The sequence below is a fragment of the Ornithorhynchus anatinus genome, chromosome 2 (genome assembly GCF_004115215.2).
Source record: "Ornithorhynchus anatinus isolate Pmale09 chromosome 2, mOrnAna1.pri.v4, whole genome shotgun sequence".
Taxonomy (NCBI): Eukaryota; Metazoa; Chordata; class Mammalia; order Monotremata; family Ornithorhynchidae; genus Ornithorhynchus; species Ornithorhynchus anatinus.
In genome coordinates this window covers 106,797,469-106,824,806 of record NC_041729.1, presented here as the reverse complement: position 1 = coordinate 106,824,806, position 27,338 = coordinate 106,797,469, and the positions used below count along the sequence as shown (strand labels likewise).

General features: G+C 46.3%; 1 protein-coding gene across 1 annotated transcript in view; it reads left to right on the top strand.

The window, feature by feature from the left end:
- MALL (mal, T cell differentiation protein like) overlaps positions 1 to 24,082 on the top strand; it is a 38,124-nt gene extending 14,042 nt beyond the window's left edge. Inside the window, exons 2-4 of the mRNA XM_001510134.6 lie at positions 20,072 to 20,239; positions 20,850 to 20,990; positions 22,808 to 24,082. Of these exons, the coding sequence (XP_001510184.1) occupies positions 20,072 to 20,239; positions 20,850 to 20,990; positions 22,808 to 22,870 (372 nt within the window). The 3' untranslated portion in view covers positions 22,871 to 24,082. The remainder of the gene's footprint in view (positions 1 to 20,071; positions 20,240 to 20,849; positions 20,991 to 22,807) is intronic.
- The last annotated feature ends 3,256 nt before the right edge of the window (positions 24,083 to 27,338 follow it).

Sequence of the window (27,338 nt, the reverse complement as noted above, 5' to 3'; positions counted from 1 at the left end):
CTAAATCCTGGGAGACAATATACAGATGGAAATTATACCTGGTCCCTTTCCCTTGGGGGGCTCAGTTGGAGGAATACACTGGAATTACTAAAAATGATCCCTGCCCTCAAATAGCTTGCAATCTAGTGGGGGAAACCGACGCTAAAGTAAATTACAGATTGGAGGAAATAGTAGAGTATATAAAAGATATTCATAAATGTTATGGAGCATTGTAGGTACTTAAATGCCTACGTGGCACAGAGAGCTTAAGTGACGGTTATGGGATATTAAATGGGAAGATGAAAAATTACTTGAGGAGGCCTCCCTGAGGTTTGCTGGATATGCAGGTTGAGGGTGTTCTAGGTGATGTGTAGAGTGTGAGCAAGAGGTTAGCAGCAGAAGAAATAAGAACAGGGCTTAATAAAAAGATTAACTTGAGAGGAACAAAGCGTGGGAGCTGGTGCAAAATGAGAGAAGAGAGTGAAAGGGAGAGAGAGCAAGCACTGATTGAGTGTCATAAAGCCAGGTAGTGAGTTTCTGATTAATTCAGGGAGATTAACAAAGAGGTCGATGCAGTAGTCAAGCCAGGATATGACAGATGTCTGAATCAACATGGCTATTTGGATGAAGAGGAAGGGGCAGATCTTGGAAAAGTTGCATATACAGCGCATAAAATGTTACAAGCAAATGGAGGCTAATAGAAATACGCACACTTCCAGACTGCACACTCATATCCCAAAATACCCGCATATTTTTGCACACATTCCCACACACACACATACAACAGAAACGTTTGAGCAAACTCATGCATATTACACAGATGTAGACATGCAGACACACCCTTAAGCCCCCCGAGGGCACATACATGCTAAACACATGCAAGCACAAATACAAACATGCCCCCACACAGTCAGACACCCTTTTCCTTCCTCTGAAGACTAAATCCCTTTGTTGTGTTCCAAGACAATACCAGAAAAAGGGAACAGTAAAACTGGAAATTCTTTGGGCTTTGTTGGTCCCAGAGAGGTCTTGCAGATAGTGACCAGTAGATCTGGCCTATAATCTTGGTGGTGGGCAGGAAATGTGTCTACCAACTCTGTTATATTATACTCTTATCATATTATATTGAGAAGCAGAATGGCTTAGTGGCAAGGGCACGGGTTTGGGAGTCAAGAGGACGTGGATTCTAATCCCAGCTCTGCCACCTGTCTGTTGTGTGACCTTGGGCAAGTCAATTAACCCCGCTTCTCTGCCGCTCACCTCCTCACGGTCCCCCGTTCACGTCTATCCCGCCGTCGACCCCTGGCCCACGTCCTGCCGCTGTCCTGGAATGCCCTCCCTCCTCACATCCACCAAACTAACTCTCTTCCCCTCTTCAAAGCCCTACTGAGAGTTCACCTCCTCCATGAGGCCTTTCCAGACTGAGCTTCCCCTTTTCCCTCTGCTCCCCCTCTCCGCCCCGACCCTCTGTTCTTCCCCCTTCCCCTCCCCTCAGCGCTGTGCTCATTTGTATATACTTTTCATTACCCTATTTTGTTAATGAGGTGTATATCTCTTTGATTCTATTTATCTTGATGATGTTGTCTTGTTTTGTTCTGTTTTGCTTTGCTGTCTGTCTCCCCCGTTTACACTGTGAGCCCGTCACTGGGCAGGGATTGTCTCTATCTGTTGCTGAACTGTACATTCCAAGCTCTTAGTACAGTGCTCTGCACACAGTAAGCGCTCAATAAATACTATTGAATGAATGAATTAATTAATTACCTCATTGTGCCTCATTTACCTCATTGGTAAAATGGGGATTAAGACTGTGAGCCCCACGTGGGACAACCTGATCACCTTGTATCTACCCCAGCGCTTAAAACAGTGCTTGACACATAGTAAGCGCTTAACAAATACCATCATTATTATTATTATTACTCTCCCAAGCACTCAGTATATTCTTCTGCACATATCAAGTGTTCAGTAAGTATGATTGATTGGTCTATGAAGCCAATGAAATAAAACACCTTGACAGAGCGTCTCCCCTTTTATATGAAACCCTGGGGTGATCAGGGCCCTTGCTGCAAAAAACAACCTTTGATTTGGGTGCTCCCAAGTACATAGCACAGTACTCTATACAGAGGTAGGATCCCACTTCAATATTCTGCACACAGTGTCTAGTACAGTGTGCTGCACATTTCTGTCCAATAATAGATACCCCTGCTGCTGCTGATGATCATGAAGGTTGAAGTGAATAGCTGTTCTTTCCGGCATCCTGACTGACCATTCCAAGAAGCCGATTTGTTCTGGAAAGGCCTGAGAGGGACAGATGTACCTTGGGTGGACATCAGGAGTTTGGCTTGGTTTGGAGCGGCTCCTGACATCTCCCGAGCCTAGACAGAAAGGCACCAAAGAGACATCCAAAGTCACTTGGTCGTGGCTGGTGTCCAACAAAGACCAAGACGCTGGCCTCTGGTGAGGGAGATGAAGAGAAGAAAATGGTGGGTGGCATCAGTGAAACAGAATGTTGAATTGGGTGCTACCATCAGTCTAGTCAATCGCAGGAAAGATCGACTTCTGGAAAAGATGAGCCCTATTGATATGGATGAGGAAACAGCAGGTCTGAATTGTCTGACATAATTATACATTAGGGTAAAAACTGGGTAAGGGATTGTAATTAATGAAAAATGAAAACCGACCAAGAATTATATATACATTTTTAATATTTTTTTGTAAAGTTCTTACTATATGTCAAACACTGTTCTAAACACTGGGGAAGGTACAAGTTAATTAGGTCAGATACAGTCCCTGGTCTGCATGGGGCTGACACTATAAGTAGGAGGGAGAACAGGTATCCCCATTTTACAGATGAGGAAAACGAGGCAGAGAGGTTAAGTGACTTACCCAAACTCACACTGTAAGAAAATAGCACTTGGAATGTACAATTCAGCAACAGATAGAGACAATCCCTGCCCATTGACGGGCTCACAGTCTAAATGGGGGAGACAGACAGCAAAGCAAAACAGAACAAAACAAAACAGGACAACATCATCAAGATGTACTAACCCAGGTCCTCTGACTCCCAGGTCTGTGTTCTCTCCATTTGGCCAAGGTACTGCTTCTTATTTTCAAAGAAGGTATCATGAGAGAGGAGGCAGGTCTGCTCCAGAAAGGTGAGAACTTTCTTCAGGGATAAATGAAGAGGAAGTGGATCTGGAAATGTGACTGAGGGAAGGCTAGAGGAAACAGGGAGATAATACAGCGGGTCTTTGGACTGTCTGGAGAGAGAGAGAGGAAAATCAAAATCTCCTCCCTGAAAGGAGACCCAAACTGACCCTTTGGGAGAAAATCATCCTTTGTTAGATTTTCCTTGCCTCAAACTGTCAGAGAGAATGAAAGACTAGAGGTTAGCAAATGTTAGTCAGTGGCCCCAGTCTAAGCATTCCAGATACAGAAAAGGCCCCTGGGTATCTCTGCATCCCCACCCAAAATAAAAATAAGTATAATAATCATATTTGTACTATGTGACAGGCACTGTACTAAGCACTGGGGTAGATACAAGATAGGCTGGACACAGTTCCTGTACCACTTGAGGTTCACAATCTTAATCCCCATTTTACAGATGAGGAAACTGGGACACAGAGAAGTTAAATGACTTGCCCAAGGTCATTCATTCATTCAATCATATTTATTGAGTTCCTACTGTGTGCAAAGCACTGTGCTAAGTACCTGGGAGAGTATAATATAACAATAAACACACATTCCCTGCACACAACAAGATCACACAGCAGACAAGTGGCAGAACCAGAATTAGGAGGCAGGTCCTCTGACTCCCAAGCCCATGCTCTTTCCACTGAGCCACAGTGTTTCTCCAGCCCAATACCAAGCAGTGTGGGGTCTCTCCCAAGTCTGATGCTGTGAGGGAGGGAGAAAAGATGAGTAGCTTAACCTGTGGAAGGGATGGCAGGGGAGCTGAGCTGAGCTGAGCTGCCCTGCGTCTAGTCAGGGAATATTGCCCTCAGAGCCATTTCCAGGGAGGATCAGATAACGGAGAAAGATGTCCTCAGGGAAGTCATGTTTCCTATTTTCCTGAGTCATTTCAAAGGAGACAAAAAAGGACTGAAGTGACCTTTTGCTAGCGGGAACGCTTGCCGAGATGGACAAGATTAAGGCTAGGATTCATCTTGAGGTAGTGACGTCTCCAGCCTTGGCTGGTCGGTCAGAACAAATGCCCAGGAGACCTGGTTTGCAGGAGCTTAGACCAACCGGGGTGGGGGAGAGGGGTGGGCCAGAGTGCAGCTTGCAGGGGGGTCAGGTGTTTCTGGTTCTGCTGATTTTGGAGCCAGGAAGAGTGGGTGAAAGGGGTTCATGAGACCGAAGGATGGACTGCAGTTAAAAAAGGGAGGGCGGCGATATAGTGGCGGAGAAGGAGCAGGGACGAGGACAGAAAATTGAACTTGGATTCAGAGGCCTCAGGCTTCAGGGCGAACACACAAGCAGGGAGACCAGGGGAAAGAACCAGTGTGGTCTAATGGTTAGAGCATGGTCCGGAGAGTCAGAAAGATCTGGGTTCTAATCCCAATTCTGCCATTTGTCTGCTTGGGTAAGCCACTTCACTTCTCTATGTCTCGGTTACCTCATCTGTAAAATGGGAATGAAGTCTCTGAGACCCAAGTGGGATTAGCTTGTATCTACCTCAGTGTTTAGTAATAATGTTGGTATTTGTTAAGCGCTTACTATGTGCCGAGCACTGTTCTAAGTGCTGGGGTAGACACAGGGGAATCAGGTTGTCCCACGTGGGGCTCACAGTCTTAATCCCCATTTTACAGATGAGGGAACTGAGGCACCGAGAAATTAAGTGACTTGCCCAAAGTCACACAGCTGACAAATGGCCGAGCCGGGATTTGAACTCATGACCTCTGACTCCAAAGCCCATGCTCTTTCCACTGAGCCACGCTGCAGTACAGGTGCTTAACAAATGCCATAAAAAGAAAAAAAAGATGGTCAGGGCAAGCCGCAGGAAGGAGAAACCAAGGAGCATGTGTGGTAGCTAAAGCAGGATGTAGCCTGAAAGCAGGGTGGAATGAAGGGCAGAAATAGCCAGAGAGCAGATGCGAGCCTCCAGGATGGCAGAGACAAGAAGGGAAAACCTTTTAAAGCTTGGTGAAAAGAAGCAGGAAGTCTTAAGGTTGACCTTTTTGCTGTATGACCTTGGGCAAGTCACTTAACTTCTCTTCACCTCTGTTTCCCCATCTATAAAATGAGGATTAAATACCTTGGGATTAAATACCTGTTCTCCTTCCTCCTTAGACTATGAGACAGACACTGTGATTGAATTGATTAAATAAATGAATTATTTATATTATCTGTCTGCCTTCCCTAGACTGTTAACTCACTATGGATAGGGAATGTGTCTGCTAGTTCTGTTGCATTGTACTCCCCCAAGCACTTCGTACAGTGCTCTGCATATAGTAAGTGCTCAATAAATGCCACTGATTGATCATCTTGTATCTACCTCAGCGCTTAGTTCAGTGCTTGGCAGAGAGTAAGAATTTAACCAATACCCTACATTATTATTATCATTATTACCATTAATAATGATAATATTAATAATATCTGGAAGGGAGAGGAGAGGGTAGAAAACCCCTGGGAGCAGGATTAGCAGTTATGTGAGGCAGGAAGAAGGAGGAAGCTCAGGGGAATTGGAGTTCAGCTTTGAACTCTCGTCCCTCGATGCCCTGTAAAATGGCAATTGATACCTGCTACACACCCCTCCCCTCCCCCAGCTCGGGTACGAGGTCCCTGGACGGGAGGGGCTCAAGGGCAGGTTTTTCTTGGACAGAAGGATCAGCTCAGGGCCGAGTCTGGGAACACCCAGTGGTTTGAAGAATGCCCTTCTCTAACTGGCTCCAGTAGTTGGGCAGGAAGAACCCTCAAGGAGGAAACGAGTTCTGCGCCATTGTTTCCAGGGAGAGTTGAGTAATAAATGTTCCCTCCTAAAGGCATAAAAGGGTGTCACCCCCTCCTCACCCCCACCCCGGCCCCTGCCTACCCAGTTCAGTCACTTCCTCAAACTCTCAGTCCACAGTGGCAGGAAGTCCACGCTGAGGGGCGGGAGGCTCGGCCTAGCACAAGCCTAATGGATAGAGCTCCGATCTGGTAGTCAAAAGGTACCAGGGTCCTAATCCGGGCTCCACCACTTGTCTGCTGTGTGATGTTGGGCAAGTCACTTCACTTCTCTGTACCTCAGTTTCTTCATCTGTAAAATGAGGATTAAGACTGTGAGCCCCATGTGGGACAGGCACTGAGCCCAATCTGATTACCTTGTATTTACCTCAGGGCTTAGAACAGTGCTTGATACATAGTAAGCGCTTAATGAAGACACTGAGAAGCAGTGTGGCTTAGTGGAAAGATCCCAGGCTTGGGAATCAGAGGACATGGGTTCTAATCCTGACTCTGCCATTTGTCTGCTTTGTGACCTTGGGTAAAGCACTTAACTTCTCTGTGCTTCAGTTACTTCACCTGTAAAATGGGAATTAAGACTGTGAGCCCCACGTGGGACAACCCGATTGTATCTACTCCAGTGTTTAGAACAGTGCTTGGCACATAGTAAGCATTTAACAAATACCATAATCATCAAATGCCATTACTATTATTATTATTATTCCTTGGTATTTAAGTAATAATTCCATGTCTTCAGGGAGCTTACCGTCTAGAATCAGCATGAACACAGAGCCGCTGATGGCAACTTAAAACATGCCGGGTGGAGGGCGGTCCAAGGTGGGGGTCACCTCTTGCAGAGGTCCGAGTCCCCCCACCGGAATGGCCACCAGCAATCGTGACCTCACGGACAGAGCATAAACCCAGGAGTCGGAAGAACCTGGGTTCTAATCCCAGCTCTGCCACTTGTCTACGGTGTGACCTTGGGCAAGTCACCTCACTTCTCTATGCCTCAGTTCATTCATTCACTCATATTTATTGAGCGCTTACTGTGTGCAAAGCACTGTACGAAGCACGTGGGAGAGTACAATATAACAACAAACAGACACATTCCTGTCTGCAAGGAGGCACAGTCTAGAGGGGGAGACAGGCATTAATATAACTAAATAAAGAGGTAAATAAATAAATTACAGATTTATACTTACATACATGTGTACTGTGGGAATGGGAGAAAGGTTGAATGAAGGAGCAAGTAAGAGCGACACAAAAGGGAGTGGGAGAAAATGAAAGAAGGGCTTAGTCAGGGAAGGCTTCTTGGAGGAGATGTGCCTTCATTAAGGCTTTGAAGTGGGGAAGAGCTATTATCTGTCTGATATGAGGAAAGAGGGCATTCCAGGCCAGAGGTAGGATGTTCCTCCTCCCCTCCCCATCACCCTTCCCTACCCCACAGCACTTGTGTATATTTGCACATATTTATTATTCTGTTTATTTTTATTAATGATGTGTATATATCTATAATTCTATTTATCTATTTTGATGCTATTGATGCCCGTTTACTTGTTTTGTTGTGTGTCTCCCCCTCCTAGGCTGTGAGCCCATTGCAGCGTAGGGATTGTCTCTATCTGTTGCCGACATGTACTTTCCCATCGCTTAGTACAGTGCTCTGCACATAGTAAGCACTCAGTAAATACTATTGAATGAATTAATGAATGAATGTGGGCGAGAGGTCAGCGACAAGATAGACGAGATAGAGGTACAGAGAGAAGGTTAGCATTAAAGGATCAGTTCCCTTATCTGTAAAAACGGGGATTAAAACTGTGAGCCCCATGTGGGATGTGGACTTTGTCCAGCCTGATTAGCTTGTATCTACCCCAGCACTTAATAGAGTACCTAACATATAGTAAGCACTTAAAAAATACCTTTAAAAAAAAACACCTGTCTTGCCTGCAGGTGAGCCTGCTCCGGTTTGCCCCATTATTACCCTCTCAAATCCCAGGGGGACAATTGGCAGAGGCTCAGGCAGTGGGAGGGGGCCGACTGACCAAGGACAAGCCAAGAAAATCCTGAAGGCAATCGGGATTCTTCCTGCATTTAGGGCTTCCTGGGTGGGCTTACTATCAGAAATGCAATTTCTCATAAAGCTTTCTAAGTGGATTGTCCAGCCATCCTAAAAGAAACCTGTGAGAAAAGGAATCTCAGTCAGTTCCCTTACATAATGTTTCAAAAGATTGGATTTCAAAAGTCTGCAGGTTACCCAGTGGCTCTGTTGTTATTCTTTTGATGTTATTTGTTACACACTTACTCTGTTGTCAAGCACTGGAGTAGATACAAGTTAATCAGTCCTTGCCCCACATGGGGCTCACTGTCTAAGTAGGAGGGAGAACGGGCATTGAACCCCCATTTTTAGATGAGGAAACTGAGGCATAGGAAAGGTAAGTGACTTGCCCAAGGTCACACAGCAGATAACTGCAAGAGCCAAAATTAGAACCCAGGTCTTTTGACTCTCAGGCCATGGTACTTTACACAAGATCACACTATTCTTTGATGAAGGGGTTTCTGCCCTAGCTGGCTCTAACCCCCAAACTTCACCCTTATACGCTGTTCATACAGTGCTTTGCACACAGTAAGCACTCAGTAAATATGACTGAATGAATAAATGCTGGATTAGGGACTACTGGTGCCCCACCCTCACCCCAGAATCCTACCAAGCTATCAGTGGCAGGCAGAAGATGTCTCCAACTTGGAGCAAGCAGCTGGCCTTCTGGCAAAAATAGGCCAACCAACTCTCTGGGTGTGTTTTCCTTTAACCCTCCAAAACTCTGTCTCCCTCTGTCCCTCACCCCCTTTTCTGTTGCAAGTGTTTGAATTCTGCAGTGTGTGTGGGTGGAGGAAGAGGGAGAGCCTCTGTTTCTCTCCCTTTGCGTCTCTGTGTCCCTGCGGATTCCATCTTTTTCTCTGGCTGGAAAAAGATGACCCCAGAGGGGTTGTTTGGGAAGACAGAGAAGACAGGTTTCCCACCAAGGACTGAAACCTGAAGAGAGAAACAATTCCTAAGTAAAATCTGTCAATGTAAAATGTCCGTTCCCGAGCATCTGTCCTTAAAGAAACTTCCAATCACCCCGTTCTATGTCCTCTCAATCGCCACTTTATTTCCACACCACCCTGTCACTTAAGCCTCTCAACCTCCCCAAACTACAAGAATGATATTGATTAAGCACTTACTATGTGCTGAGCACTAGGCTAGATAGAGGATAACCAGGTCAGAAACAGTTTCTGGTCCTCAAGAGGCTCCCAGTCTGAGGGAGAGGGAGAGTAAGTATTGAATCCCCAATTTATTAATCTGATAGTATTTATTGAGCACTTACTGTGTGCAAAACACTATACTAAGAGCTTGGGAGAGTACAACCACAAACAGATACCTTCCTTGCCCTCAACGAGCAAACAGTCTAGAGGGGGAGACAGACATTAATATACATAAATAAACAAATGAAAGTGAGACGCGGGGACGTTAAGTGTCTTGCCCAAGGTCACACAACAGACAGGTGGAAGAGCCAACTCTAGAACCCAGGTCTCCTGACTCCCAATCTCGTGATCTTTCTTCTAGGCCACGCTGCTTCTCCACTTAGGTACATACTTTACATAATAATAATAATAATGGCATTTGTTAAGCGCTTACTATGAGCAAAGCACTGTTACATACCCCATCATCTATGTACATTTACCCTTTTCCTCCTTCTCCTACCTGTAATTGATTTTTCTCTATATATACTATAAGCTAATTGAGGGCAGGCATCATGTCTGCTGATTCTATTCTACACACCCAAGGGGTTACTTAGGATAGTGCTCCACCCAGAGGAGGAGCCCACTGAAAATGACTGATTGATTGATTGATTAGGATCAGAACCACCCGGATTGCACTGGAACCAGGCATTACTATCATCATTATTATTATTTATAATTGTTGTTAATTCACTGTTGCATCAGCCTCTCCTACCTTCCTTGGAATGGGACTTCTCCCCTTCCTGAGATGTGATTTCACCCGGAGCCCGTGCGGCCGTGACCTCGGGGCGCATTTCCTCCCTGCAGCCTCTGGCCTAACTACTTGGTGAGGCCAGCTGTGTCCTGACAGAAAAGGCCCTCAGGGGGTTGGGGGACATAACAGGCAGAAAAGAGAAGCAGCATGGTGGATAGAGCACAGGCCTGGGAGTCGGGAGGGGAGGGGAAGCAGAGGAAAAGGGGGGCTTAGTCCGGGAAGGCCTCCTGGAGGAGGTAAGCTTCCACATGGTGTGAAGTGGCTCTGCCACTTGTCAGCTGTGTGACTGTGGGCGAGTCACTTAACTTCTCTGGGCCTCAGTTACCTCATCTGTAAAATGGGGGTTAACTGTGAGCCTCACGCAGGACAACCTGATGACCCTGTATCTCCCCCAGTGCTTAGAACAGTACTCTGCACATAGTAAGCGCTTAACAAATACCAACATTATTAAGTAGGGTTGCTCAGAGCACAGGCCTGGGAGTCATATGATCTGGTTTCTGGGCAGAGGACTTCCCTGACTTACCCCTCACTTCCTTTTCTCCCCCTTCCTTTTACATCAGCGTGATTTGCTCCCTTTATTCAACCTCAGCCCCATTGCACTTAGGTACACACCTGTAATTTAATAATTAAATAATTCAGTAAATATCATCGATTGAATGATTGGTTACTAGTGGGGTCTGGTTGCGTTCTGGGAAGAAGGGTACCACCCCTGACTCTTTAAGAGGAAACTAATTGGACTAGCAGAGCCAGGTGGCATTTGTCATATTTGTTAAGCACTTAATATGTGCCAGGCACTGTACTAAGCACTCAGGAGAGAATACAAGCAAATTGGGTTGGACACAGTTCCTGTCCCACATCGGGCTCACATTCTTAATCCCCATCATACAGATGAGATAACTGATGCACAGAGAAAAGTGAAATGACTTCACTGGACCCATACATCCCCACTCCCTCTTTCTTCCCTATAAGCTCCAGGTAGGTAGGGCTTGTCACTTTTTTTTTCCTTTATGTATTTATTTTTATCGTATTGTTTATTGAACACTTACTATGTGCAAAACATTATACTAAGGGCTTGGGAGAGTACTATGTGCCAGGTACTGTACTTATCCCTGGGGTAGATCTAAATTAAGCAGGTTGGACACAGTTCATATTCCACATGGTGGCTCCCACTCTTAATCCCCATTTTACAGATGAGGGAACTGAGGCACTGAGAAGTTAAGTGACTTGCCCAAAGTCACACAAGTCGCAGAGTCGGGATTCGAGCCCATGAACTCTGGCTCCCAAGCCCGTGCTCTTTCAACTGAGCCACACTGCTTGGAAGCATTTAAACTGGGGCTGCATTTAAAAAGGCCCTCCTTAGGTTTGAGAGAGTTTTTTTGACTTGCAGTAGGCAAATCCAGATGGAATTTGTGAACTCAAGATAGTATGTAGGTTGCTTTGGAAACTGTACCTAGCCCAGAAGTAGAGTTTGACCTCTGAGAGGGTCCAGAGAGGTACTATCATTTGTCTGTAGAGAAAGGAGCTTGCTCAGATGTCTAGGGGGAAACCTAGTAGAAGGAGGACAGACCTGGGAGTCAGAGGACCTGGGTTCTAATTCTGGCTCTGCCATTTATCTGGTGCATGACCTTGGGTAAGTCACTTCTCTGTGCCTCAGTTACCTCGTAAGCAAAATCAGGACTAAGACTAGGAGGCCCATGTGTCCAACCAGATTAGCTCATACATACCACAGTACTTGGAATACAGTGTGTGTTTCATAATTACCATAAAAAAAGTCTTCTCTGAAGACCTTGAAGGGTGTCTCATTACAATAATTTACTTTTATTTTGAACATCTGCAAGGTTCTAGGCACTAGAACCATTATTAAATCAGACACCCCTCTGAAACGACTTGCTACTGGAAGTATTCTTGCTGGCTTTCTTCCAACCTCATATAATAATCCGGCTAATCTAAGAGGTCTTAAAGAGCCCAGAAACTTTGCATATTTAGCAGCTTGAAGTTTTTGATGAGGTCTGATCCCCAAATGTGGTAAAGGTAGCTTCCCCCTTTGCTTTTAAAGGAGGGTGTGTCTTCCACCTGACGGTCTCATATATGCAAGCATTTCAATCAGTGCTATTTATTGAGCACTTACTGTGGGCAAAGCATCATACCAAGTTCTCGGAAACTCTCATTTCCCTTACTCCTTCTCCCTTCTGTGTCATCCTACACATTTGGATCTGAACCCTTTAATCCCTTGACATTCACCCCACCCTCAGCCCCACAGCACTTACGTACATAGACAATTTATTTTAATATCTGCCTCCTCCACTAAACTGTAGACTCCTTAAGGGCAGAGAATGAGTCTATCAACTCTCTTGTATTGTACACTCCCTAGCACTTAATATGATGCTCTGCATGCAGTAAGCAGTCAATAAATACCATAGGATTATTGTAAACTCACTGTAAACTCATAGATTGTAAGACACAGGGAATGTGTCTACCGACTCTTTTGTAGTGCTTAGAACAAGTGCTTAGAACAATGCTCTCCACACAGTGAATGTCCAATAAATAGCCTTAATTGATGGATTTCCGCCCTCAAGGAGCTTACAGGCTAGCGGAAGAGCTTACATTTAAGGCACTGGGGCAAACTGGGTCAAATATTTCCCTCCCCGCCTTATGGAGGGTGGGGTGGGGGGACCCTTAGGGAGCATTGCAGTGTGAGAAAGAGGCCTGCCAAAGACAGAAACTCTGCTACTTCATGATCACACAAAGGGTAGGAAAAGGCAAATAGAAGTTGACAAGAAAATGATGACAGCCCCCGAGCAGAGGAATTAGGTGTTGGCTACTCTCTAGCTAGCTATGCTATGTGGGAAGACCAGTAATTGAAGTTATACCTTTCACATGCCTTCCTTTTTGAAACCAAATATGAATTTATTAGCCTGGCATGCACTTCGATTCCTGAGTTTCCACGGGTTGAGCCTAAACACTGCCACTCCTCTGAAATCTGAGGGGAGTGCATGGGTTTGCCTTCGGTTTCATTTTTTAAAGGAAGGGATTATCTCTATCTGTTGCTGAATTGTACTTTCCAAGCACTTAGTACAGTGCTCTGGACACAGTAAGTGCTCAATAAATACAATTGAATGAATGAATTAATTTTTTTACCTTCTTCTTTTGGGGTTGAAGCCTGAACACGAGGGAGAAGCAGGTGGAAGGGTATGGCTGCTGGGCAAGGTGCAGTCATTCCGAACCAAGGAGAGAGCTGGGTGTGCTTGCAGGACTTTGTCCTGCTCGATCCTCACTGGGCTCAGCATTTATGCCCATCACTTATGGAAGATCCAATAACCCTGATGTTACCTCTGCCATTAGCAGGGAGTTCTCTTCCCTGCCCAGATCACAGGGGAGGGGACCCATTTGAGTTGCTGTACCACATCGATTCTTTCATTCGGAAGAGTTGTCCCTAATGGCTAGAGCACAGGTCTGGGAGTCAGAAGGACCTGGGCTCTAATCCCAGCTCTGTCACTTGCCTGCTGTGTGACCCTGGGAAAGGCACTTCAGTTCTCTGAGCCTCAGTTATCTCAACTGTAAAATGGGGATTAAGATTGTGAGGCCCATGTGGGACCAGGACTGTGTCCCACCCAATTTGTTTGTATCCTCCACACCTAGTACTTAGGGAGTCGGAGAAGAAGAAAAGAAGACCTAGTCAGGGAAATCCTCTTGGAAGAGATGTGCCTCCAGTAAGGTTTCGAAGGTGGGGAGAGTGATCGTCTTTTAGATATGAAGGGGGAGGGCATCCCAGATCAGAGGCAGGACATTCCCCGCCATTCTACATCAGGAGATAGAACTTCCTTCTGGAATGACTGGATTGGGGTGGCTCTCTCTCATCTGCAGGTTGTGCTCCCACCCAAGCCACTCCCTGTTTCAGCCCCTGCACTACTCCAAAAAGATGAGGGCCATTTGCCCAGGGACTTCTGGAAGAGGCTGCACTTTATTCACTTTTTTTTCTTTATGGTATTTCCTAAGCCTTTATTATGTGCCAGGCACTTTAGTAAGGATTGGGGTTGATACAAGTTTAATCGGGTTCGACACAGTCCATGTCCCACATGGGGCTCACAGTCTTCACCCCATTTTACACATGAGGTAACTGAGGCACAAAGAATAATAATAATAATAATAATAATGGTATTTGTTAAGCGCTTACTACGTGCAGAGTACTGTTCGAAGCACTGGGGTAGATACAGGGTAAACGGGTTGTCCCACTTGAGGCTCACAGTTAATCCCCATTTTACAGATGAGGTAGCTGAGGCACAGAGAAGTTAAGTGACTCGCCCACAGTCACACAGCTGACAAGTGGCAGAGTCAGGAGTCGAACCCATGACCTCTGACTCCGAAGCCCAGGCTCTTTCCACTGTGCCACGCTGCTTCCCATGAAGTGAAGTGACTTGCCCAAGGTCAAACAGACAGGCAACAGAACCGGGATTTGAACCGAATTTTGATTCTCAGGCCCATGTTCTATCCAATAGGCCACACTGCATCTCTTTTCAAGTGATCAATCAGTGGTATTTATTGTGCTCTGACTATGAGCGAACACTATACAAGGCTCCTGGGAGAGTCCAAAACAAGGGAGTTGGAAGATGCAATCCCTTTTCTGGGGGGGCTGAAGGGCTTCTGTCCTGATTCTATACTTTCTCAGGCACCTCATCCATTTATACAGATTCACCTATCCCATCTCTGCCAAATCTACCTCAGTCAATCAATCAATCTTATTTATTGAGTGCTTACTATGTGCAGAGCACTGTACTAAGCATTTGGTAGAGTACAATACCCAACCAGTGCTGACCTCTCACAGACTCGTGCCTTGGGGTTAAAAGGGCAAAAATTGAACTCTTCAACTTCTCTTCTTTTCCTACCCTCCCTGACTCAGAAGCTCCCAGTCTTGACTCCTCTCTTTCTTTTACTTTTCACAATTAGTCTGAGCCTAAATCATGCCAGTTTTTCCTCTACCTCTCTTTACTTACATCCACTGCTCTGCTCCCAGGCCTTGCTACCTGGATAACACAACCACCTCCTTAACAGCCTCCAGGCCACCAGCCGCCGGGATCATCCATTAGTTGTATTTATTAAGCACTTACTGTGTACAGAGCACTGTACTAAGCACTTGGGAGAGTAACAATAGAATAGAGTTGGTAGACATGTTCCCTGTCCACAACAAGCTTACACGGGAAGTGCCATTTGGAACACATCGCTTCCCTCCTCGAAGACCTCAAGTACCATTTCTCCAGAAAAAAAACAATTCCTAGTCATTGGATTTGAGGCTGTCTTCCCACTTCCTCCTTCTCACTCAGTTTCACTCTTCTCCTGCTCCTCTTTCTGTCCCCCCTCACACTCCTTGTTCCTGCCAGGTGAGCGTTCTAAGTGTACTCTCTCACAACTCTCCCATCTATGACCCATCGTTTAACCTCTCCTTCTGCCTGACACTCCCCGCCCCTCCCTCAGATCTGCCAAGCCCTGGATTTCCCTTTCTGAAAAACCACTTTCAGGAAAGCTGCAGGGCCTAAGGTAGAAATGACTCTTTTTTCCTGCACTACTCCTGATATCTCTCCTGAACTCTCACTTTGAAAAGGTTGTATCCCTTTGCTTCAGGCACTACTTGTCTCTGAGGAGAAGAAGCACCTGTCTTCTTTGACAAATGTTCACTGGCTCTTAGAACCACACTGTGGCCAGGAAATTCCCGAAGACTTCCTACTCTAGCTCCATGCCTCCAGAATCACCTATGATGGTTCCATCTCTTGGAGCTCAGACCCTCCTTGGGCAAATCAATCATTAGTTCTCATCATTATCATCATCAAAAATGGTATTTAGTGAGCATCTACTGTGACCAGAACATGGTACTAAGCACTTGTGAGAGTATAGCACAACAGAGTTGGCAGACACGTTCCCTGCCAACCATAATAATTCCTGCATTAACTATTATTATTGTTGTATTTTTTGAAATGCTTACTATGTGCCAAGCTCTGTACTAAGGTATCTGTGCTGGGATAGATACAATATACGCATATCCTATGCAATCCCCGTCCTACATGTGGCTCACAGTCTAAGTAGGAGGGAGAACAGGTATTAAATCCCCCTTTTACGGATAAGAAAACTGAAGCACAGTTAAATGATTTGCCCAAGGTCACACAGAAGAAAAGTGGCAGAGCCAGCTCCCCTGATTCCCAGCATTCCTTCTGTGAGGCCAGCATTAAAATGTTCCAGGGAATTGGGCTGTGACATTTGTAACTTCTCATCCCCACCCATATCAGGAATGAGCTAAGGGTTTGTCACCAAATACCAGCAAGTTACTGGATGCAGGCCTCAAAAAGGAAACCTCAAAATCCAATCTCAGGGTGGAGCTGGGCGGAGGTGTGCTTGTTTGTTTGTTTGTTTTTTTCTTCTGTCCAGATTGCACCTAGTATCATCACCTACCAATTTATGCGTGATACTCTGCTGTCAAACAGTTGCCTGGAAAAATAATGTATTTATTTGGCCAATTTATATTCAAGCAGTCAGCCAGTGCTTACTTTCTGAAAAAATCCCCAGGCATATACCACCAAGCATGTGAACACAATTTGGCATCAGAATTGACAAAAATGCCAGTTGGACTGTTGGCCTCTATGAAGCTTGGATTAACTGAGTGAATGTCATGGCCAAATGTTTAATAATAATAACTGTGGTACTTGTTAAGTGCTTACTATATGCCAGGCACTGTACTAAGCGCTGGGGTAGATACAAGTAAATCAGATTGGTCACTGTCCCTGTCCCACATAGAGCTCACAGTCTTACTCCCCATTTTACGGATGAGGGAACTGAGGCACAGAGAGGCTAAGTGACTCGCCCGAGGTCACGCAGCAGACAAGTGGTGGAGCCGGATTATAACCCAGGTCCTTCTGACTTCCAGGCCCACACTCTACCCACTAGGTAACTTATCTTGCCATTGTGCAGTGCTCCGGTCAGAGTAGCTTGGTGGCCCAAGGAGGAGGCTTTGGAAGGACAGGACTTTAGGGGGAGCCCTGGCCACGGGGACCACCCTAAGTAGCCCAGAGGAGAGTAGCCTGAAACTTGCTTTGATTGGCTGATTCAATCGTGGCCTTTGGATAGATCTAAGATCCCAGTCCAGAATTTGCTCTGCCTTAGCATGAGCAGCCTGGGTCCCTCAGGGGTTGGAGCTGACGCTGAGAGGCCCCTTGCATTAAAGGGACTGATTGTATCTGCTATGAAAACAGTAGGCACTCAATAAATACAGTTGAATGAATGAACAAATGAATGCGGAAGAGCATCGGTTTGTACATCCATTTGGGAGTGAACTGGCAGAAGAAGAAGCCACAATCTGGGAGTAACAGCCAAGGAACTATCTAGGAAGCGGCCTGATCTGTTGAAAAGGCAACATGTCTGGAGGTCAGGAGTCCCAAGTTCTAGACTCAGCTCTGCCCCCGGCTTGCTGAATGACCCTGGAAAAATCACTGAACTATTCTGTACCTCAGTTTCCTCACCTGTGAATTGGGAGGGAAGGTAGGAGGGCAGCATGCCCTAGTGGAGAGAGCAGAGGCCTGGGGGTCAGAAGGACCTGGGTTCTATGTGACCTTGGGCAAGTCACTTAACTTCTCTGGGCTTCAGGGACCTCATCTGTAAAATGGGGATTAAGAATGTGAGCCCCATGTGGAACACGGACTGTGTCCGTCTGACTACCTTGTAACTACCCCAGTGTTTAGTACAGCCTTGTAACTACCCCAGTGTTTAGTACAGTGCCTGGAACAAAGTAAGCGCTTAACAAATATCATTCAAAAAAAAAATAACAAGGATACCTGCCTCTCCCAGTCTCACAAGGATATTAGGAGGATGAAATGAGAGATCTGATTTTGAAGCCCTTTGGGGAAGACTTGGTGTTATTACACACAGGGTCACGGCTCTGGCCCCTTGGTTTTCGGGCCCAGTGCCATTTTGTGTGGGGGTGGGAATTTGGGGCTGGAAAATGACCTCTTGGTGGGTGTACTATGAAGAGAAACAGCTAGCTAGAAAGGTGTTTTTCCCTATCTTGAACAAAAGCAACCATTCAAGCACGAACTGCAGCCCCATGGCATGCTGGAAAGAGGTTCTTTATGGTTTCCACTCCAGATAGCAGATAGGGTGGTCTCATTGCAGCCTGCTATTCAAATGGCATGTGCCATTGGATGGCTGAGCACTGGGACCTTCTGGAGGGCAGCTGGTCCGTCCTCGTGACGAGGATGATGCTGGGTGCCAAGGCCGAAGCATTTTTCCGGATGGCCAAGTCTGGAACTGCAAACACATCTATAGAATTGGGTGGGAAACTATCCATAAAAGCCAATTCTAACAGACACCCCAGGAACCTAAGGATCCACAGATGTTAGCCTGAGGCTGCCGAATCACAGGGCATCGCTTACTGTTCCCGCTGTGCTTGTACTCAGTTATCTGTGCTCGTTTGGGAAAGGGAAAGCATGGAAAATTGAAATGAACAGATACTTCAGAAGCTCTCATCTTGGCCATTAGTTTCAAACTCCCCTTCTACCAAACCCAATTATTATCATCATTAATCGATCGATCAGTTACATTTATTGAGCACTTCTTGTGTGAAGAGCATTGTATTAAGCACTTGGGAGAGGACAATATATTGGAGTTTATAGACACGTTCCCTGCCCCTAAGGCATTTACTATCTACCATTATTATCATTAACAAGAACTAGTTGACTGATGGGAATTTCACTACTTTTCCCCTGGCCCGAAAGGTGGAAGTAACATGAAGCTCTAAAATATGTGAAAATTAGGCCCAAGAGAGAGAAGCACAGAACTTGGATCATTCCCAAACTGACTAATTAGGTTGACAGGATTTGAGGAAGCAGAATCCCCACGGCCTCCATCGACAGGATGAGCCGAGGAAAGAGATGGAAAGTGGTGGTGAGAGTGAGTAACAGGTTATCGGGGCCTTCGAATACTTAATCTTCAAAGTTCTGTGAGATCTAATCAATGTCTGCGCCATCTATGCCCATGGACCTGTAACCTTCGAGCATCTGATACTCGCCTCCCCCTCAGCCCCGCAGCATATCTACATATCTATAAATCATTTATTATAAATTATTTACAGTAATATCTGTTTCCCCCCCAGACTCTAAGATCATTGTGGGCAGGGTATATGCCTACCAACTCTGTTGTAATAATAATTGCGGCATTTGTTAAGCTCTTACTGTATGCCAAACACTGTTCTAAGTGCCGGGGTAGATACAAGGTAATCAGGTTGTCCCACTTGGGGCCCACAGTCTTAATCTCCCTTGTATAGATGAGGTAACTGAAGCACAGAGAAGTTAAGTGGTTTGCCCAAGGCCACACACCGTAGACATGTGGCGAAGGTGGGATTAGAACCCACATCCTCTCACTCCCAAGAGCGGGCTCTTTCCATTAAGCCACGCTGTGTACTGTACTTTCCCAAGTACTTAGTATACTGTAAGTGCTCAATCAATACCACTGATGATGATGATGATGATGATTTTTGACAAGAGGAGGTTTTTAACTGACACACAGAGACTGACCAATATAGTAAAAATTGAAAATGATTTATAATAATTATGGCATTTGTTAAGTCTTATTAAGTGTCAAACACTGTTCTAAGCACTGGGGTAGATACAAGTTAATCAGGTTGAACGCAGTCCCTGTCCCATATTGTTGTATTATTCTACTGTTATATTGTACTCTCCCAAATGCTTAGGGCAGTGCTCTGCACACACTAAGCACTCAATAAATATGATTGACTGACTGACTGACTGACCCCCACATGGAGCTTACTGTTTAGGTAATAGGAAGATTAAGTAGTTACTCCCCATTTCATAATTGAGGAAACTGAGACCCTGAGAAGTGAAATGACCTACCCAAGGTCACACAGTGGGCAAGTGGCAGAACTGGGATTAGAACCCAGGTCCTCTGACTCCTAGGCCCGTGCCCTTTCCCCTAGGCCACTCCACTTCTCATCCGCACATCTGCCCTGAAACCTATAACAGCTCCTTTGGAAATAAAAAATTGAATCCAAATGGATTTAGGTGGTGGTGACAAGAGCCCAGAGAGAAAAGCAGTCAACTCCATCTAACTCCCTGCTGGTCTCATCCTTGTTTCCTTGTTTTTCAGATATTTGGGTGCTGGGTCTGGATTCTGGTGGCCGCCACCAGAGTCTGCTTCGCTTTGTTGCAAGGATGGGTTATGTACGTGTCCATCACCTCGTTTCTCATCTCCTTGATGTTCCTGCTCTCTTACCTGCTGGGATTTCATAGGAGGTTCGAATCCTGGCGAGTGTGGGTAAGGACATGCAATGATACTCCAGAGAGCTATTGGTGGGCGGGGGTCCCTTAATAATCATAATGATTGTTTTATTTGTTAAGACCTTACACTATGTGCCAAGCAATGTTCTCAGTGCTGGGGAAGACACAAGTTAATCAGGTTAATAGAGAAACAGCGTGGCCGAGGGGAGAATGGACAGAGAATGGGCCTGGAAGTCATAAAGTCATGGGTTCTAATCCTGTCTCTGCCACTGGTCTGCTGTGTGACCTTGGGCAAGTCACTTTAATTCTCTGTGCCTCAGTTACCTTCATCTGTAAAATGGGGGTTGAGACTGCAAGCCCCACATGGGACAGGGACTGTGTTCAACCCGATTTGCTCTCTTTTCCACCCCAGTGTTTAGTGCAGTTCCTGGCACATAGTAAGTGCTTACCAAATACCACAATTATTATTATTATCATTATTATCATTATTATTACACCTCCCCATGGGGATGAAAAAGGGGCTGGAGACTCTGTGGCTAATCTTCAGCAGGCTGGCTCTGATCTGATGGTTTGGTTTCTTTCTGGCCTCCTGCCGTCACCTGCCTCTGACAAGTTAATAATCTCAAGCTTTCTCTGGGTCATTTCAGGACAGTCTTTATCACGGGACCACTGGAATTTTATATATGAGTGCCGCCGTTTTACAAGCCAATGCGACAATCCGATCGGAGAGCGAGCAACTTAGCTGCAATTCTATCCCCGTCAACTACCAACTCAATTGTGCTGCCACGGTAAGTTGGCTTTTCCAGATTTGGAGAAAGCAAACTGTTCTTTCAAAATAGAGTGTGATTCTTTCACCAGACGTTCCTTAAGGTGGCCTTGAAAGGCACAGTCACCAGAGGCAACTGGAGCCGCCATCTAGGCTAATCCTCTCCTGCCCCAGGGCCACTGGTTTCCAGCGAAAGGGGAATGAATTCCTTCTCCTTTCTCCCCTGCCTGAGCTTCAAGAGCATGACAGTGCCACCTGGCTCCTCACCCACATCCACACCCACACCTGTTGTTCAGCCTGTTTAGGGTCCTGAAGTAGGCATCAGGCGTGGGCATTGTGTGAAAAAAGGAGGAGGAAAAGGAGGGGAGGGGGGGAGGAGGAGGAAGGAGGAAGAGGAGGAGAAGGAGAAGGGGGGGAAGAAGGAGGAGGAAAAGGAGGAGGAAGAGGAGGAGGAGGAAGAGGAGGAGGAGGAAGAGGAGGAGGAGGAAGAGGAGGAGGAGGAGAATGACCTATTCATTCATTCATTCAATAGTATTTATTGAGCGCTTACTATGTGCAGAGTACTGTACTAAGCATTTGGAATGTACATATCAGCAATGGATAGAGACAGTCCCTGCCCATTGACAGGCTTACAGTCTAATCGAGGGAGACAGACAGACAAAAACAATAGCAATAAATAGAATCAAGGGGATGTACATCTCATTAACAAAATAAAAAGGGTAATAAAAATATATACAAATGAGCGGACGAGCACAGTGCTGAGGGAGGGGAAGGGAGAGGGGAGGAGCAGAGGGAAAGGGGGAAAGGGGGCTTAGCTGAGGGGAGGTGAAGGGGGGTAGAGGGAGAGCAGAGGAAGCAGAGGGAAAAGGGGGAGCTCAGTGTGGGAAGGCCTCTTGGAGGAGGCGAGCTCTCAGTAGGGCTTTGAAGAGGGGAAGAGAATTAGTTTGGCGGAGGTGAGGAGGGAGGGCATTCCAGGACAGCGGGAGGACGTGGTCCAGGGGTCGATGGCGGGATAAGCGAGACCGAGGGACGGTGAGGAGGTGGGCGGCAGAGGAGCGGAGCGTGCGGGGTGGGCAGTGGAAAGAGAGAAGGGAGGAGAGGTAGGAGAGGGCAAGGTGATGGAAAGCCTTGAGAAGCTTTTGTTTCCTGCGGAGGTTGATAGACAACCACTGGAGGTTTTTAAGAAGGGGAGTGGCATGCCCAGAGCATTTCTGCAGGAAGATGAGCCGGGCAGCAGAATGAAGAATAGACTTGAGCGGGGAGAGACAGGAGAAAGGGAGGTCAGAGAGAAGGCTGACACGATAATCCAGCCGGGATATTATGACAGCCTGTAACAGCAAGATAGCCTAGTGAATTGAACATGGGCCTGGCAGTCAGAAGGATTTGGGTTCTAATCCCAGCTCCACTTCTCTTTCTCTGATGAGAAAGCTGTGCTTGTTACAGCCCCTGAATTCTCCCTGAGTGTGTGTATATGTGTGTCTGTGTGTATCTTCGACTCCCGGCTCTGCCACTTGTCAGCTGTGTGACTGTGGGCAAGTCACTTAACTTCTATGTGCCTCAGTTACCTCATCTGTAAAATGGGGATTAACTGTGAGCCTCACGTGGGACAACCTGATGACCCTGTATCTACCCCAGCGCTTAGAACAGTGCTCTGCACATAGTAAGCGCTTAACAAATACCAACATTATTATTAACTATCACATACGGTTCTTCCAAGCACCCTGTGTTCCCACTGTCAAAGATGATCCACTGGGCTGGACGGGTCTGAGATGAACTGAGTTGTGGCCGATAGAATTCCAGGTCGTTCATGACCGAGCCTGTCCTCCTTTTGTCTTTCAGTTTTTTGCTTTCATCACGACGCTGTTGTACATTTTACATGCCTTCAGCACCTACTACAACTGAAGAAGAACCGAATAGAGACACTGGGGCAAGACGTCCTCCGCCCACCCGAAGACCACCTGGGGTTTCTGTACCTACAAACGGTCTGAATGTTTGAACGCTTACCCTCAGAGTCTACTGGCATTTGCTTAGAAACCCCCAAAATATCTTCTCAGGGTTCTCCCATGGTCAAATATTTGGAAATCTTGCTTTGTGTTGAGCTGTATTGCTTTTCCGGTGGATTGATGTTATCATTGGACGGTATTATTTACTTAGCCTGGAAATAACCATCACCTAAGGCCCCTTTCCTTGGGCCGCTCTAGTGCCCGGATCACAGACTGCACTACACGACTTCGATTTTTTTCAAAGGAGCTCCACTCAGAGTTCTTAATATACCATGGGCTTATATCACCTGATATAGGTTTATGGAAACGTCTTCTGGAAACTGTTTTACTTAAAAGAAAGTTTTGTGCTGTATTGTCATTCTGCCTCGGGGTCAGCCGCTCCGATCTGACATCATCTTTCATCCCTTAACTAGTTCTCCCATCTCTGTCTGAGGTGATGCCAAGTGACAGGCCTGTTCTCCCACTCAGGAAACCTGGTCTTTGCCCTTACCGCCCATGTCTACAGCCCCAAATTTGAATTTTCAAATTAGAGTGTTCACTCCAGCCTTTTTGGGTGGATGTCCTAAGGGCCATCTTGATTTGGAAAGTGGGGATTTTATTATGACATATAATTTTTCCAAATGGTCCCCCATAGATGCCTTGTTAACTCCTAGATAGCTTTCTTAGGGACCACTGTGCCTTACGGAAATGACTGAGTCCAAGAGTTTGAAAAAGGGGTTAGCATATGATACTGTGCTGTACAAACATGCCCATAACATCTCAGCAGAATATAAACTACAGTGTTTTCATCCCTGAAGAATTTATTTTCTATATGGGAACTACCTGTGCTTCAATAAAGTTACAAGGAGCAAGTGAATGGCTTAAAGTTCTCTGATGAGAAAGCTGTGCTTGTTAAAGCCCCTGAATTCTCCATGAGTATGTGTGTATGTGTGTCTGTGTGTATCTTTGTGTGTGTGTGTCTGTCTGTCTTCTATAGGGACTATATGTGCTTTATGATGGAAGGGTGTTTTCTTCTGACTATAGTCAATGATATGAAAATGAATATTATCTGTTATCCCTCAATCCAAATGAGACACAAGGTGCTTTTTCAAATTAAATATATTTGAATACATGGCTATGTTATTCTTTTGGACAAGTATGTGCTATGGTTTCTTTCAGTGTCTGGGGATGGGAGCACCTCAGTTCATTTATATGATTCAAAAATACTAAAAATGAAAGAAACAAGGAAAGGAGGCAGGATGGTCTGGTGGGAAGAGTATGGGAGCCAGTAAGACCTAGATTCTGGTCTTAGTCCTACCAGTTATCTGCTATATAACCTTGGGCAAATCACTTAACTTTTCTGTTCTTCAGTTTCTTAACTTGTCAAACTGGGATGAGAACAATAATAATAATAACAATAATTGTGGTATTTGTTAAGGGCTTACTATGTGTCAAGCATTGTACTAAGCACTGGGGTAGATAGAAGATCATCAGGTCCACATGGGACTCAAAATCTAAGTAGGAAGGAGAACAAGTATTGAATCCCAATTTTGCAAATAAGGGAATTGAAGCACAGGGAAGTTAGTGATTTGTCCAAGCTCACATAACAGGTATGTGAAAAATTCAGGATTGGAACCCAGGTCTTCTGGCTCCCAGCCTAGGCTCTTTCCACTAGTCCACACTGCTCCTCCAATAAAATATCTGTTCCCTCTCTTAGAGAATGAGCCCCTTGTGGAATAGGGACTGTGTCTGATATGATTCTTTTCTAATCACTTGAGAGTAAAATAGAACTAGTAGGACACAATGCCTGCCCTCATGAGTTGCAGTCTAATGGGGAAGATAGACTTTAAAATAAATTACAGGTAGGTCAGAGATGGAAAAGGAGATGTGCTTAAGGAATGGGAATCCCAAGATATGAACAAAAGCACTAAGATAGTGAATATTTAGTACTTAACTCAATCAGTCAGTCAAGAGAGACGAGTCAAGGATGACACCGAGATTGCGGGCCTGAGAGACGGAAAGGATGGTCGTGCCATCCACGGTGATAGGGAAGTCTGGGAGAGGACCAGGTTTGGGAGGGAAAATGAGGAGCTCAGTCTTGCTCACGTTGAGTTTTAGGTGGCAAGCCGACATCCAGGTGGAGACATCCCGGAGGCAGGAGGAGATGCGAGCCTGAAGGGAGGGGGAGAGGACGGGGCGGAGATGTAGATCTGCGTGTCATCTGCGTAGAGATGGTAGTCAAAGCCGTGAGAGCGAATGAGTTCACCAAGGGAGTGAGTGTAAATGGAGAACAGAAGAGGGCCAAGAACTGTCCCTTGAGGAACTCCAACAGTTAAAGGATGGGAGGGAGAGGAGGCGCCAGCGAAGGAGACCGAGAAGGACCGGCCAGAGAGATAAGAGGAGAACCAGGAGAGGATGGAGTCCGTGAAGCCAAGGTGAGATAAGGTATGGAGGAGGAGGGGATGGTCGACAATGTCAAAGGCAGCAGAGAGGTCAAGGAGGATTAGAATGGAGTAGGAGCCATTGGATTTGGCAAGAAGGAGGTCATGGGTGACCTTAGAGAGTTCACCCCACACATCCTATCCGCTACCAAGACCTGCCGGTTTCACCTTTACAATATCGCCAAGATCCGCCCTTTCCTCTCCACCCAAACGGCTACCTTACTGCTACGGGCTCTCGTTATATCCCGGCTAGACTACTGAATCAGCCTTCTCTCTGATATCCCTTCCTCCTCTCACCCCGCTCCAGTCTATTCTTCAGTCCGCTGCCCGGCTCATCTTCCTGCAGAAACGATCTGGGCATGTCACTCCCCTTCTTAAACAACTCCAGTGGTTGCCTATCAACCTCCGCTCCAAACAAAAACTCCTCACTCTAGGCTTCAAGGCTCTCCATCACCTTGCCCCTTCCTACCTCTCCTCCCTTCTCTCTTTCTACCGCCCACCCCGCACGCTCCGCTCCTCCGCCGCCCACCTCCTCGCCGTCCCTCAGTCTCGCCTATGCCACCGTCGACCCCCGGGCCACGTCCTCCCGCGGTCCCGGAACGCCCTCCCTCCTCACCTCCGCCAAACTGATTCTCTTCCCCTCTTCAAAACCCTACTTAAAACTCACCTCCTCCAAGAGGCCTTCCCAGACTGAGTTCCACTTCTCCCTCTACTCCCTCTACCACAACCCCTTCACCTCTCCTCAGCTTAACCCTCTTTTCCCCCCATTTCCCTCTGCTCCTCCCCCTCTCCCTTCCCATCCCCTCAGCACTGTACCCGTCTGCTCAACTGTATATATTTTCATTACCCTATTTATTTTGTTAATGAAACGTACATTGCCTCAATTCTATTTAGTTGCCATTGTTTTTACGAGATGTTCTTTCCCTCGACTCTATTGCCATTGTTCTCGTCTGTCCGTCTCCCCCGATTAGACCGTAAGCCCGTCAAACGGCAGGGACCGTCTCTATCTGTTGCCGACTTGTTCATTCCAAGAGCTTAGTACGGTGCTCTGCACATAGTAAGCGCTCAATAAATACTATTGAATGAATGGTATTTAATGAGTGTTTACTCTGTGCAGAGCACTGTATAAGTAGACGAAAAGTCAGCAGAAGGGACAATATAAAGAGGGGGTGGAGATTAAGTGGATTAGGTAGAGATTAGGTGGAGATAGGCGGATAAGCCTACCCAACAATCTGGGTAGCCTGCCTAGAGGAGAGGGAATTTCAGATGGGCTTTGAAGAGGAAGCCCAAAGTTGAGACCAGCAGTTTCACACACCCGTGGGCCTGGCATGCCTATCTGCCACCCAGGCCTCCTGTGGCGGGATGCATCCGGAGCACCCCTGAGCCCGGGCAGACCCATCTGGAGCCACAGGGGCAGAGCTGGATGGATTTCAGAACCCTCCGAGAAGGTAGGAGGGTCCAGTCAGACCATGTCTCATCTCTTCCCAGCTGGGGCTTCAGGACCCCACTTCCCCGGGCTCGCGGGTGGATGGGGTTTACCCAGCCCACTCATACGGAGGAGAGAGGCATGTTGTTCAGACTTCAAAGGGTCCTCGCCAAGTCCATCTCCAAGCCACTGTCAGGACTAGTGTATATCCTTGTTGGGAAAAGTGAGGCATGCAATGATGGAAATAGGAGAAGTAGAAGTAGAAGGAGAAAGAGTATGAATAGTAGGATTAGGAGTTGAGGGAAGAGCACAGGCTGGGAGTCAGAGGCACCTCTGGTTCTCCTCCTTGCTGCTTGTGTGACCTTGGGTAAGTCATTTAACTTCTTTGTTCATCACTCACCTCATCTGTAAAATGGGGATTAATAATGTGAGCCCCACGTAGGACATGGACTGTGTCCAACCTGATTAGCTTGTATCTTCCCCAGGCTTAATACAGTGCCTGGCACATAGTAAGTGCTTAA